The sequence below is a fragment of the Falco punctatus genome (assembly GCF_963210335.1).
Source record: "Falco punctatus genome assembly, chromosome: 12".
In the NCBI taxonomy this organism is placed as follows: Eukaryota; Metazoa; Chordata; class Aves; order Falconiformes; family Falconidae; genus Falco; species Falco punctatus.
Genome location: NC_137592.1, coordinates 8,766,761 through 8,781,844, shown reverse-complemented (window position 1 = coordinate 8,781,844; position 15,084 = coordinate 8,766,761). Strand labels below are relative to the sequence as shown.

The 15,084-nt window shown below is 38.2% G+C and overlaps 1 protein-coding gene across 2 annotated transcripts in view; it reads right to left on the bottom strand.

The window, feature by feature from the left end:
- Window positions 1-15,084, bottom strand: part of MACROD2 (mono-ADP ribosylhydrolase 2) — a 936,136-nt gene that overhangs the window by 684,285 nt on the left and 236,767 nt on the right. For both annotated transcript variants that reach the window (XR_013931490.1, XM_080408518.1), the window contains exon 4: window positions 13,139-13,168. Coding sequence is in view for 1 of the 2 variants with exons in the window: in XM_080408518.1 (XP_080264644.1) it covers window positions 13,139-13,168 (30 nt within the window). In the remaining variant the exon portion in view is untranslated. The remainder of the gene's footprint in view (window positions 1-13,138; window positions 13,169-15,084) is intronic.

The following is a 15,084-nucleotide window of genomic DNA, read 5'->3' as shown; positions in this document are numbered from 1 at the left end:
AGCCATGAAACATATTTTTCTTGATTAAATAAGGAACTATGGCAACCAAGGGTACTATGGCCTCACATATGCTGCAATAATGAGACATAATGAAGGGTCTTCTGGGAGCTCTCCCACAACTGTTAAAATTTTATAGCATTAAATTTGGGAATTAATTTTGAAAAAGAGAGAATCCTATTTAATATTTGATGTGCGTTGGTATTTTTTCCTTGATAATGAAACAATTTCCTCGAAACATCCACATTCTTTATGTCTAAAAAAATTCAACTGCTCCCGCTGAATCAACTCCCAAGGGAGAAGAAGATAATAATATTGCATATGAACTTTACAGTATTTGCTTAGTATATCCTATTTGCAGATATCACCTTCTTTGAATAATCATATGTTTGCAGTTTTCCAGCTCCTGATGAAAAACTGACCTGTCATCAGAGCAAATTTCCCTCAAACTCACATATGATTGTGAGTCTATGTGGTGTTATTAAGAATATTCTTTTTTTTGACACTCGTTCTACTAATTATCTATAAACTTATAAATATATAGCACGTCTCATCCCAGCCCACAGGGAGGTCATGCTACTTTTCTTTTCTGTAAAAAGTCACTTGAAATAATTGTCCAATAAACCTGTCAATTCTTTGTCCAGCTGTCATTTCAAGGGAGAAGTTTTCTGCTGAATCTTTTGTTCTCTGGGAGGGCAGGCAGTCCTGGCTGAAGCCCTAATTGCTTCTAAGCCCAAAGAAGAGGCTACATTCCACCACAGCTGGGTTATATCTGGATCGAACAAAGGCCCCACCCTTGAACAAATAATCCCCATGGAGAAATTACTGCCCAATCATCAAGGGTGAAGAAATGCAAAGAAGGTAGTAACACCAGGGGTTTTATATCCTTTTACACCAACGACAATACTGCCTTCATTCCTAAGAGCAATGGAACAGCAGACAGGGTGACCACCATAGTACAGCTTGGTCGGGCTAACCATTTTAAATCAAAACTGTGATTAAAAGATAAACGATGACAACTGTAACTGTAGGCTTTCATAAGCTTTTTCTTCACTTAACAGCAACTCTGAAATTGGCAGTTCTTTCATTTGCTTGAGTAATGAATTCACTTGGCTCGACAAATTACTGCCTGTTCAGAACACTTCTTCCCTTCGTCCCCGTAGAAGGTGGTGAGAGGAAGGAGAATGGGTGCTACCTGCATTTAGGGGCAGATTACATGATTCAAGATGAGAAGGACTGGTGACTAAAGCTGTGATTAGGATATGGCATAAGAGCAAAGCTGGAAATGAAAGGGCACAGGCACGAGATTCAAAGAGAAAGAATCTCAGAAATTGGCCTGAGACTAAACTAAACCATTTCCCAGTAAAGAAATCAGACAGCGAGCAAGGAGCAGAGAGAAACCATGAGTGGCTAGACACAGAGACTAGTTTTTAGAAGTAAACATTAAGGTTAGAATTTAGAAAGAGGACACTCACTCCCCGCACCCTAAATGTTTGAGAACAAGGTCTCACATTACAATCTGCCCAGCAGCAGATGAAGTTATCACTCATCTCTTCCCCTTTGCACTTGTTTCCACACCCATCACTCCTCTCTCAATTAGCTCTCCTCTCCTTAATCACATCCAAGTAAACCTTTTTAAGACCACAATCAGAAATTTTCCAAGTAAAAACTCTCTCTAAAGTCAATCCCCCTTTAATACGTAAATTTAGGCCACCAGATTTTTGAATGGATGTAATTAAGGGAGCAGTAAACTGTAAAATGCAGGTAGTGGGACTGGGAACAAAAAGTAAAGATGAAGGTGGGAATCACAAGGTGAATTTCAGTCTGGTGATTTATAACGTTGCATTACATCCACAGTTGATATACAAGTTCAACTTTGCAGAATCACTTGGAATCTACCAGACCTACTTTTTGAAATATAAGGACTTCCATTTCTTTACAAAAATTAGTCCCCTGTTGTATAGCTTGAGCCTTAAAATTAGAATTCTGACCTTAATCTCTGAGTTGTTGGTGTTGGTTTGGGTTTGGGTTTTGTTCCTTTTGGTGATGTTAACACCATTGTTTTAGGGAAGACAAATAAATTACCTATGAAATCTTTAGTTATGAAATCATATACCAAACCAGTAAGTACCATAACAAATACTGGTTTGCAGACCAGAGTTTCAGTACACAAAAAGTAAAACATGGGCTTGCTTAGAACAAAGAGGATGACTGAAATGAAGTTCCAGCTGGAAAAACAGTGCAATTGCACAGTTAGAGGCAATATCATAATACACATATGCATAGAGACTGCGAGCCTGCAGGCAACTTTAATTTTGGCACTTCCTAACTTTAAGTACTTGGTTTTGCACCTTAATAACATTCTTTTAACATTGTGTGCATATAATGCACTCATAGATCACTCAGCCAAGGCATAATTGATTTAATCATCCACATTTGTGAATGATTTGTGAAGCTTACATGAGTTTGCTAAGTTGCAGCCCTGCCCAATAAAAATTAAAACAGATGCCTCTGTGAAGCCCAGAGAAACAAGCTGATAATGTAAAAGGAACAGACTGAACTTTAACAGGAGAAGTGTGACAAAAAATATTTTGTTCTTTGCTACTGTATATGTAGCCAAAACTACAACACTACAGATCTGTCAGTCCAAATGGCAAAAATATGATTTTGAATTTTAAAAAGCTAAATTAGCTTTCAAAGAAACTTGAATTACAATCCCTACACATGACAAAGCATTTACGTAAGAACAAGGAGAAAGATGTAAATAAGGTGAATTCGTAAAGAAAAAAACAACTATTTTACACATAATTATAACGTAGCCTTTTAATGGAAGAATCATTGACATTCTTGTGCTGTTGGAAGAGGCTAAATTGGTCAATAATGAAATTAGATACTTTCTTAATCCAGAAGACTCTCTTGTTGTCATCAAAGATTTGAAAATGCTTTATTAATAACATACAAATTCAAATTAAAAGTAAACCGCCCTTCTCTAACAATATAGAAAAGATGCAAATAAGAGCAGTGAATTGTTGTATATTTAGAATTATTAACAGTAGTAGCCTCAAGTACATCACATTTTCCTATATTAAAATTTTGACTCCATTAGTGTAAAACCAGTTATCCAGCAGCATCTTACTTCCAATGGGTGGTCCTTCTGCCATTACTTTACAGAATTAGCTATATAACCAATTAAGGCCTAATTGTCAGAAAGCTGCTCTCAGTAGAGTATGTTTTCTCTTTTTCCAAATATCATCCTGTTTCTACTCATGAAACCGGTACTAAAATTAAAATTCCACTTCTTTCCAAATAGGAATCAAAAATTCCTATTTGCAAAACTGATATAGGCATTATGAAACCCCAGTGAGTTATGCTTTGCCTTCAGAGAGCCGATTTTTGCTCTTTTCCATTTGGACCTTTTGCAAAACATACGGTTTCCTTGTCTTATTTTCCCAACTGTAAAATGGAAAAACATTACTTCTCTGTTTACAGAGCAATTAGGATAAATGCACCAAAGGTCTGTGGAGCATTTAGATTCTGTGATAATAATGCTCATATGGATGAGGTTCATCATGTGTTTTCTTTCATATCAAAGCCATCCTCAGCAGTTCCTGTCCCTCATTACTTCACAGCGTGGTTTACTATTCCCTCACTGTAACTGACTTTAAAAATGAAGTCTAAATTGAATATACAAAGTCATTCAGGCTAAACTTGGAGCCCTACAAAGGGCTGGGAGCTTTTTTATTTGTTTCTTAAATCACAGGAGCTGTCTACTTCATAGCTTGCCACATGGCATTAGAATGAAAATTAGCAACTGGAAGCTGCATTACCATTCAATATTATCAGTTTAAAAAGATGAGCAACTGCAAAGACAGACTTGTACATGGCAGGTTTTCCACTGATGTCTCTTAAAAATCAGTTCCACCTATGTAAGAGTCTTAATCCTTTGTTAGAAATCACCATATTTCTTTTTTTTTTTTATTATGCCAAAAGTTCATTCCACTTCATACTGTCCGTTTGATTGAGGGTTCTTGAAACTGGAAGGAAGATAGGCACACAGAAAACAAAGAAGGACCGATCTTTCCAAGATTCAACTATCTCGCCAGCTACTCTGCTGGAGATTTTCTTGGCTTTTGAAAAGCTGCATGTTATAATCTGTAAGCATTTTGCACAGAACAAAGAACTTCTGAAAAATGTGATCAGCAAAGAGCGACTCATAAATGAGTAGTGAAGCTCCAAGGAAAGAGCAGAAAATTTGAAATAGAAGGTAGAGGTGAATGCAGACCTGATTTCGTAATCCTTCATCCTATGTGGCATGGAGAGAGTTGTAAATTCTATAATATCAGTAATTTTGATACTTTGTTTTTCCTTGCCTCTACAGTTTAATCCTGGGTTTTATTCAAGATTTTCTTTGAAAATATAGTGCCTAAGAAATAATTGCTTTCATTAAAACCAAAAAGAACAAACTATTGTAAATTATTTCCATTATGGGATGTAGGGCATTGAGGGTGATGACAACCTCCAGTCCCCGGCCTTTGAGGAATGGGAGTTTTTCCTGCCGCAGTACATCAACAGGCAGAGTTACAGCTTTGGGAAGTCTGTCTGGGGAGGTGCTAGTGTTATGCAACGTCCATATTTCAATTAATTGGACACACACCTATTTTAAAAAGAACAACCATCAAGGATCAGTGAATAATTGTTGCCATTTTTCTATTCCAGTTTTCCATGTCTTGCTGCTCACACCTGTATACACACTTGATGTAGAAAGTAATGAGCTTGGGGCTTAGAGATACTTTCAAGGAACTCTACTGATTAAGATCTTTGGTTTGTATTTAGGCATACTAGTGTGAAAGCTTCAGTAAATGGGCTGATATTCAAAAGTGCCTCGATGTCTACAAGTCAAGTACCTCCATCACTCCTTTATGTCCTTTCTTCTATTTTAGTATCAGGGGTGAAAATAAACAAATGTGGTTTTTAAATGTTTTAAATTGCATTTTACATTTTCCTCTTACTGAACAGTCAGTACCACTTGATACAGGGCCAGGAAAATAGCCATAGACCTTAAATATGAAAAACAGATTTAAAACCACCACCATCTCATTTGAGCCTAATAAAACATGTCTTTACTGCAGTGCTCGCTTCATTCTTAGCTCAGCAAAAGGGACATGGTTGAGACGGTTAAGCGTAAAACTGAACAACTTTGTCAGGTGTCCCAATTAACAGATTTTTCTTTAAGGAAACCAATCAAATGCTTAATTTTAAAAACTGTCTCCTGTAGACTGGCACATATATATACTCAAATGCCTGACTTACTGTATTTTCATTGTAGCACACAGCCACGTGTCACTTCCTGCACTCCTAGACTCTGTTTTCACGCTGAGAGCTGTGCTCTTCACCGCCAGCACCTCCAGCTGCAGGGGGAGAGTCTCAACAGAAGTATCCTAAGATGCCTGAGCAGCACCTCAGTAAATGAAAAAGTAATTGTATTTTCTGCATGCAAGACACACATGCAAGAAATGTATGCATTTGCCTATATGTGGAAAAAGTGTTTAACATTTTTAGAGCATATGTCCAATTCACTTTAAAAATGTACCATTAATCGCCTTAAACATCATATGGTATCTGTGAATTAGGGAAGGTTTGTGATCACTCATCCTGCTTTGCAGCTCTGTCCCATAACATGATAAGAAAAAGAAAAAAAGAAAGAAATACATACCTTACATAACTCCCTGCCTTTTCAGCTTGGATTTTTATCAAAAGCACCTTACATTTTCAATGACCATGAACTAAAGGTCTTTCCCAGTCTAACAAAATTAATGCCTTTTTATTATTATTTATATACACACACACACAAGGCCTGACCTTCTGAAAAGACTGCAAGATTCAGTCACAAATATATATGGTGGCATGCATATATATATGTATGTATATAAGAAAGCCATATATATGTATATATGTACCAGAAACTGTATGTTCACTTTTTAGTTGTGGGTACACAACACTGTAATTATCTCATAACGATTTTAAACAAAATGAGGAGAGTCAGTGTGACAGTCTAAGAAAGAAAAAGGCCTCACAATTAAGCTGGAGCTCAGAGCGTTGTGGACTCAGCACTCAGTAACTGATGAGTGAATAATAAAACACCACCTTCTAATGCCTAATTAAGTCAACACAGCAGCAATATTAAAAGGCTGAGGATAGCAGCGAGTAAGTGTGCCCAGACACAGTAACTTTTAGATTATTTTAATGACCAAAATATACAGTCATGTTCCTATACCACTAGCTGGAAGAGGCACACGACTTTAAAGAATCAGGCTGAACATGTATTTTTAAAAAGTCATCGTTAGCGGAAGTCATTTATGTGCATCAATAACTATATGTACACATTCCAAACTTAACACCTGATCACATACCTGTATCAGTTCCTGTAGACAGCAAAACATAATTTATTTATTTTTTAAGTAACTGCTGGAAAAGTGTAATTAACAGGATACAATTAGGCGACAACTAAGAAATACTTAAAATTAATCCAGAGACTTCCTGTTTATGATTATTACCCATAGCTATAAGAATGTATAAAATAACTGGAGAAAGGAAGTTAGTACCCTATACAGCCAAAGAGCAAAATAAGTATCATATTTAGACAAAAACAACAACAGAAAAACTCAAGTAGAGCACACATTTTAAATATAATCCTGGCAGCTTGGTTTAAGGGTCCTTTGAAATAAACTATGCTTATTTATTTATAGAGCTGTCATCATTATATCTCTAGATGCACTACAAAATGAGAAAACTCACTAATTCTAATTAAAGCTGAATTAAATCTCACATGGAAATATCCACTGCAATAACAGAAGGCAAAAAGCAAACATACATACACAGATTGAAGAAAGAAAGAAAAAACATTTCAAGAGTAACTGACCTGTGAAGAAAGACTTTGCCTACATGGGAAGTTCAAATAAATTCTATAAAAGTGGATAAATTACAGAGAAATCTGTTTGCTTTGATCTGATCCAACAAAAAGTTCATAAATAATAACAAGATTTTGGGCTGAGCCAAACACTTTGAAAGGGTTACAGTCTACCCTGAGCTACTGGGCTACCAATGGAACTAGTATTACAGCTGTACAGAGGGAAATACACCTAAATGCATAAATATTAAAATTTTAATTGGCTGATGTACTGTCACAGTGGGGGAACTTGTGGATACAGCCCTCTCAAACCCACTCTATTTACAGAGATGAAAAAGAACAGCATGCAAATAGTAAAAAGAGATAAAACATTTTAACAACCCTACAGAATTGCAGCAGCAATCTTATAGCAGAAAGGGATTAATTAGCAACAAAGGCAAATGGCCATTTGCCTTAAATTATCACTTCATCTACATGATCATTATTTGCTAGGAAAATCTTTGTACCTTCATGCTATTATCTAAATACCTAAGATATGATGATGCAGTGTACAAAGCAACCGAAAGCTTTTGAAGATAGTTGAAATCCCAGATAAAGCACAATTGGTTCCATGAAGCAGTTTGTGGCAAGCACACCCCAATCTGACAAATGCATTTGACATGACACAAGAACATGCCAACAGACTGGCATTAAAAAATACAAAATAATAATGCTTATTTTCTTGATGAAAGAATCCTGTCAGTGATTCTTTCCTGAACTCTTTCTTCTACTCTCAAGGGATGCATTCATGTTACGTACACGTCATGCACAAATTTGAACTTTGGATTTAAACCCTTGCTTCACTTGCATTTAAATTATGTAAATATCAAGACCAAGTCCTGTAAAATCCAAAACAGAGAGCATCTCATCCTATTTCAGGATAAAACAGGCTTGTTTTCTTCCTGTTACACATTTTGAATGGGCTAGCATAGGGCCAGTCTAGTATTTGAAGTATTCTCCTTTTACATTGCTATGGGGTGCTTTGCAAGTTGTCTCATACCTGCCTCCAAACTTCTTGTACAACTTTCACTTCTCAGTGTCATGAATATTCATTTGCCATGTAAGCTGACATCAAGTTACTATTCAGACAGTGCAAAATTCCCTTTCTTCTGGTAGGTTTAACCACCAAAGTGGCTGGAAACGGTTAGTAGTGTACCTAAGTCACGGCTATGAGAATAAAAACTTTATCTCTACCCAAGCGGAGGGATGTCAAGAAAAGATACTTGTGTCAGCTGTTCCTTCCTGCCACTACTGACTGGATGATCCCCAGCTTTTTGATCTCCTTAGCTTGCAATTAATTGACAAATAGACAGGGTGGCTGGCAAACACCAGTGACTTCACAGCAGCACCCTATCAGCAGTTATCCTTGATTTCTATAGCATGAGCAGCAGCCACGATGGCTATGCTACACACCTGCTGTAGCCATGTTTGGAGATTAACTACTCCACCATCAAGCTGGACCCAAGTGGTACAACCCAGCTGCTCAAACACTGGTATCTGGTGGTACTTCAGCTGCCCCAGACACAGTGACAATGTGTGACCCCTCAAGCTGTCATTCTGGAAAGGTGCAGAACCCCACTCAACCGTGTCCAATCTGCCAGCTCCATGCCTTGGCGAGCCCACTGGGCTGATGTGACATTGTAGGTGAGCATAGCTGCTAACATTTTGAAGTGGTATACTGACCCTCGCACAAAGTCCATCTCCTGCATCATGTGATTTTGTGCTCAGGCTTAGCAAAAGATCCCAGCCACTGAACAGCTCATTTCCCTCCTGATAAATCTGTTTTCCAGGATAGAAGTCAGTCTGCAGTAATTTCTTTCTAGCAGGAGAAAACACTTTTTTTGCGACTATTATAATCTAAAGGCAAACAAAGAAGGCAAGTAAATCCCACTTTCAAAATGGAGTCTACCCAATAACATACAGAGAAACTCAGTTCCCTATTGCAATCATGAGCACAAGTTCCCCCTGCCGTAACAGTTGCTTAAAATGACATGTCTAAAAACTGTATCTTGGCAGACTGGAGGGGTAGGTCTGGTCTACATTTAAGATATGCTAACATACTTATGGCTATATAGGAATTAATCTTTTCCATGCCAGCAAAAGCCCTAGAAAAGACATAGTTACACTGGCCAAAAACAGAGAGACAGAAGGATAGAGAGAAACAGAGAAGCAGACAGATCTTTTGGGGCAACCAACTTAAATTGGGTCCAAACAATACTTCCAAGAGACTGTGAATATAACCTGTCTCCTCTCAGAGTTTTTAAAGACAAAATTACCATTTTCAAGTACAGAGCTGACAAAAATTATGTTCATAACAGGACACACTAAACGATGATGTCTCCTTCTCCAACTCTAGCATAAGCAACAAAACCTAATGAGGCAAAAAACCTCAAACCCTACCTTGCTATTTTAGATACACCTTCAAATTTAAGGTCAAAAAAAGCATGCCAATCTGGAAATCAGCATGCAACAAGAACTTGATTACAGTCAGCAAATGAAGTAAATGAAAAAATGAACCCCAAGGAAAATAACTGGAAAAAGGAGGTGGGGACAGTGGGGCACAAAACCCCCCCCAAAATCACAGACTATCTGAAACCTTAAGGGGGAGGAGAAATCTCAGCTCTTGCTAACTTTGCTTTAACATAGTGCATGGAATTACATACTTTCATTCGTTGACATGGCTGTAAAACAACGTAAAGGAAAAAAAATACCACACAAAATAGGGCATTTCAATTTCTTAACAGCCAAAACTTCATGATACATTTTTAAAAGGGGTCATTTTTCCTCAAAATATCAGATGTTTTTTCCTTACTCCCTCCAAATGTAGGTAATTTTCTTAATAATTTTCACATTTGCACCGTTGAACATAATGGGACAAGTAATACACGTTGCACAAATAAGACATAATGCTCCATGCAAGTTAATAGGACCAGTGAGATGCTGAATGTGAGATAAATCTAGACCTGAAAGCGAAATATGCCTCCTAATTAAAAATCAATTATTAAAACCAGTAAAGAATGAAAAAGAAAAAAGGCTCCCTCACCAAACTCATAATGAAACCCTGGAAACTTCAGTTATTTGAAAAGCAGAAAGAAACCTTCGACATCTATATTTAACTAAAGATTCTTCTAAGACTCTATTGTGGGTTTCTCGATTTTATGATTAAACAGTTCTGTGAAAAATAGTTTCTGGTATCTTTTGTGCTTTTATCTCTCCATTCCAAATGGTCATGAAAATGAATAGACAGCATTTAAACAGGGAATGCAAGAACAAATCATCACTCTGGCTTTGGGAAATCAAAGTACACGGATGCCCTGATGTGGCTCCAAGGTGACACAAGGATAATAAGCAGCCACCCAAAACCACCAGCACCTAAACTTACAACCAAGTGTGCTATGTTTACCAATGTTGCCCGTTGGGTTCCTCAACAGTTCTCCTCCAGAAGATGGTTTTAACATACACATTGAGGTGTTCAAATAACTATTTCCAACTAACTTGTGTTAAATTCTGGAAAGATTTCAAATACAGAACAGCTCAAAAGTAGCTCAAAATCACTAAACCTGTTGCATGAGCTTGGACAAGTGGAAATTTCTGGTTTTCATTTTATGTAAAACTAAGGTAAGTATTCACGCCCCCAGCAGTGACAGAGAGATTAAATTAATGAGCATTACTGAAGAGATCTGAATCCCATTATTGGAAAGACTACACCAGTACTATGCATTATCATTAATATTCAGCATCTGCAATCAAAAGAAGGCTTTGCTGTTTACGTATATAATAAAATTTTAATAATTAACCAGCAATTTTTCACATGGACTGCTACCACCACATCCTTCTGAAAAAAGGCAAAAGTCTATCCAGAATTTAAAATCCAAACCCCTTCAACTGGAAATGAAATTTCCCTTCTACAGACAAACGCACGTTGCCAGCAACAAGTCATTTTTCCAAGAGGCAGGGGCTCCAGGCTTCATCTGCCTGCAGCAGGCGGGTGGGCCATCCAGAGGTGCCTCCATTTTGTGCCCCCCTGAGCAAGCTCCAGCCCGCAGACCCTGTGCAGACTTCCCCTTCTTTGAAAGGGCACGGCCAACACATGCACCCAAGGATGGAGCCACAGATGCCCGTGTCAGCTGCCCAAACTTGGGAGTACTTTGGCAACGAAATTCTCAACATTTTTCCTCAAAAGACTCCAAAAACCTAAGCGAGCACACTACAATGGAGCGTTGGCCGTCCTACCCAAGGGTGGCTCATGGAACCTCCAGAGCACAAACGCAGACCCTCAACCATCAACGATCAAATTCTAAGCCTCTAAACAGTCATATTTGGTATTTTACCTGCAAGCCTGAGCACGTGGTGTTATCCTTCTACTGGAGGTCCTCCTTGGAGAACCCCTGGGGGGCTACAGGGAGAGCTCCTCAAGGGAGGGTGTCAGGCTGCCCCGCGCCGCCCACAGCCAGTCACAGCCGGTTCCACAAGGGACTGGCCGTGCACAGGAACTCAACCTGCCACTGCAGCTTCCCGCCACCGCTGAGGAAACCTACTTAAGAAATGGCGGTGAAAGGCCAAAAGGACACCAGGGCAGGAGGAGGGAGAGGAGATACAGAAGAGAAGGTGCAGAAGCGCACTACCTTAGCCTCCTGGGCTGCCACCGCCTCAGCCTGGCCCCAGGGGGCGGGAGGGAGGGGGCCAGGGGAGATGTTTTTAATTGCTTGTCAATTAACTTGATTGAAACTCCCCTGCTTTTTACACATAAAATACAGAAAAAAATCCCATCTTGACCTATGATATGGGCTCACCCCATCTGCCACAGAGGGAGAGCCATGTTATCTAGTGCCTCGCTAAACTGACGTCAACTTTTGAAGTATGCCAGAATAAATACCACGGAAAGTCGAGCCACACCCCTGCAGCAGCAGCAATGCTCTAGGAACCTGATTAGAATTTGAATATTTGCATTGATTTTTTTTTATTATTATTATTATTATTATTATTTATGTTACCAGCTGGGAGCAAGTGCTGGACAGGAGGTAGGTGAACAGCTCCCCAGCAGCATGAACGGCTGGCGAAGGATTACCTTTTCAAGGATTATCTTTTAAACAAAGAAGAATTTGGTATACTGCAAACAGCTAACTCGAATCAAAAGAAACAGATTAATCCAACAGGATTACCAGGTAAGGCTTCCCTGTACTTTAATGTCCAGACACACAGCTGAGAAACATGAACAGTTTTATTTAGATGCCCGGGTGCAGTTGTTAAGCACCTTTCCACGGTCCACAAAAAAAGGGCTGCCTGTTCAGTCAAGGCTGTTAAAACAAAAGCTTTGACAACTTATCCTCAAGCCTCACAAGCAACAGCATTCCTCTGTCTTTTTACAGAGCCCTTTCCTTTACCCTTGCATATGTAAGCTCTGATCATCAAGTCCTTTTAACTCTAGCCAGGAAGAAAGATTAGTTGCTGCCTGTACTGCTCCCGCACTGTGAAATTTCCAGAAATGAGCTCTTTTACTTCCCTCTGGGAGGCAAGGGAAGTCACAGAAAACTGAGATCCAGCTCTTCATGTTGGTTTTTTTTCCTGAATTGTTAACATTCATGTAAGCTTTTACGGCCACAGTACTACAGTATTGCAAAAAGCAAAACAGCATTAATCGACTGAAATAAAACATCATGCATATATTTGGAAACAATACATACTATATGCACTTGAGCATGTCTGTATTACTAGAGGACATATAGGTAGCATCTCTTTTACATGCATCAAAGACTTGTTTTGAAATCTACTTAAGTATTCTGCCAAACAGAATGGGGGTAAGCAAACAAGTATATAAAAAAAGTACAAAGATAAAGACTCACTAATTTACTAAAATGACTTTTTACTGTGGTTTAATTATTTAACATTTAAAAAAACTGTTTATTTAATGCCCATTCGAGATTCCCTTCAGGTAAGTTAAAAAGGCAGTCCAGTTCCTTCATACAAGTCAGCCCTAGCCTAATCCCACGGGGAAACTGGACTCAGCAGCAGTCACAAACCCTGCCGCTTGATGATATGAATCATTATGGACTTTGGTTGAGTTTGCCCATCTCATAATTTTACATTTCTACCTTTTGAACTCACCACATGTTGTTTTATAACCAACTAAACACTACATTTGTTCGGCATATATTTCACATTTAAGAACAAATACAGCATTAAGGAAAGACTCACCTCCTCCACCACCAAGCAGGCTGGAATTAGCTGCAAGAAGAACAAAAGGAGAATCGTTAGCATCGAGCTTCCTAAACACAGATGGAACTGAAACAGATGATGTTTCACCAGAGATTTTCCATTATTTCAGTAACTTTGCCACTCTTCACTTATCAAAAAACATCTATTGTAAAAACAATCAATTATGTAAATTGTAATCACAGTCTTTACCTTTGCAATATTTTGCAATCTTTGAACAGAGAAGCTAATAAATAAGAGTAATACAATTATTAAAGCTAATGTGTTGAACAGCTTATGAAATGACAATCCAGAATTTATAATTCTATAAACCACATTCCTTTGTGATTACCAAATTAAGTACAAGTCTTTCATTTTAGAGAAACTTAAGTAGACTTTGATGCAACTTTTGACTACCTCCCCTTGTCTTCTATGACATGGGACCTTTGAGGAGGATGATGAGAAACCTTGGTCCCATTGATATAAAAGGGTGTTTTACCATTGTATGCAATTAAGTTGGGATTTCACTCAGTATGCTTAATTGCCTCTGCACTGTAACCATCCAGCTACCCAAGCCAGAAATGGATAAATCACTTATGGAAAGCAATTTTCAGAGCATGGTGATACAAGATGGTCCTTCAAATTAAGCTAGTACAATTGGAGCCATGCCAGACATTTTCCCTTCACTGCCTAGGCAAAAACAGAAGGAAAGACTAGGCTTCTAAACCTGCCCTTTAGATGTGTGGAAGAGAAATCCCTGTCATATAGTAATATAGATAAAGCGCAGCATAAAAGCAAGAGTATAAGGGTTGGAAGCAAGTATTTCTTACTGCTTGCTGATAAGTAAAGGAGAAGCTATATCTAACCATTTCCTGCTGTAAGACAAGGATAGATGGCAAGATACACAGAATAAAACTGGTATTTTCTAGTATTCAAACTTTTTACTGTTAGACATTATTGTTTCTGTGATTTCCCTCCACTTCCTAAATAGAAGACTGTAAACACCAAAGTCCCTGCCGTTGTTTTTACCATCACTTGCTTGAGACTTTTAGCAAAAAAATGAGTTACCTTTGTCTTCATCATTTTTTTTCAGATATTCTACAAACATCTCTGACTTATCATCCCTTTCAGCTCAACCACTTGCAGCCAGCTGACACTGTAGTAAAACTGTCTTTATCAAAAAGCTAATTTTTTCCATGAAAGTAGCATACCCAAGATCTCTGATTTTAAAAGAAACATATACCATTAATACTATTATCTTACAGTGAATCTATAAGTAGCTCTATTTTATTCAAAATGCAATGTTCTTTAAAGAAATAAATGTGTAGCTGTATATCTGCATAGCTGACCATATCAAATCAAACTGCAAGCTACACACAGTTATCCATCCTAGGACTATTTGTTCCTACGCTGAGTGAGTGAATCGTTGAGACCAAGACCTAGAGAGATGTTGTGTGCATCTTTCTGATCCAAGTCTGGTTCTAATACTCTGGAAGATTAGATGGAGGAAAATGGGGCATTTTTTCTAAATAATCATTGTTTCTAAAACAAAGTAATTTGTAGCCATTTTCAAAGAAGTGCCTGATTGAAGATACAGAAAGATTGGAGCAAGAGGCACAGGCACAAAATGGAAAACTGAAAAAGAGGACAAGATCATTCATACCTGATAAACATCTCTATAGGCTATCCTCTATAAAAGTGCTATCATGGAATAAATATCACCATATATAAACCGCCTTTGAAAAAATGTGTGCAGACATACTGCAAAGACCGCCACTGAACTTCAATCTTTCTGAACTGACCTATTCTTGCCCTCACTGAAATTCACTATCAAAGAAAGAAACAAATTAAAAATAGGCCCACATATTTTTACAGCAGCTTCCAAAAGCCTCCTGTAACAGGCAGCATCACCCTCCCTGCAATATGAGTTTATCCAAGATAAAATTCAG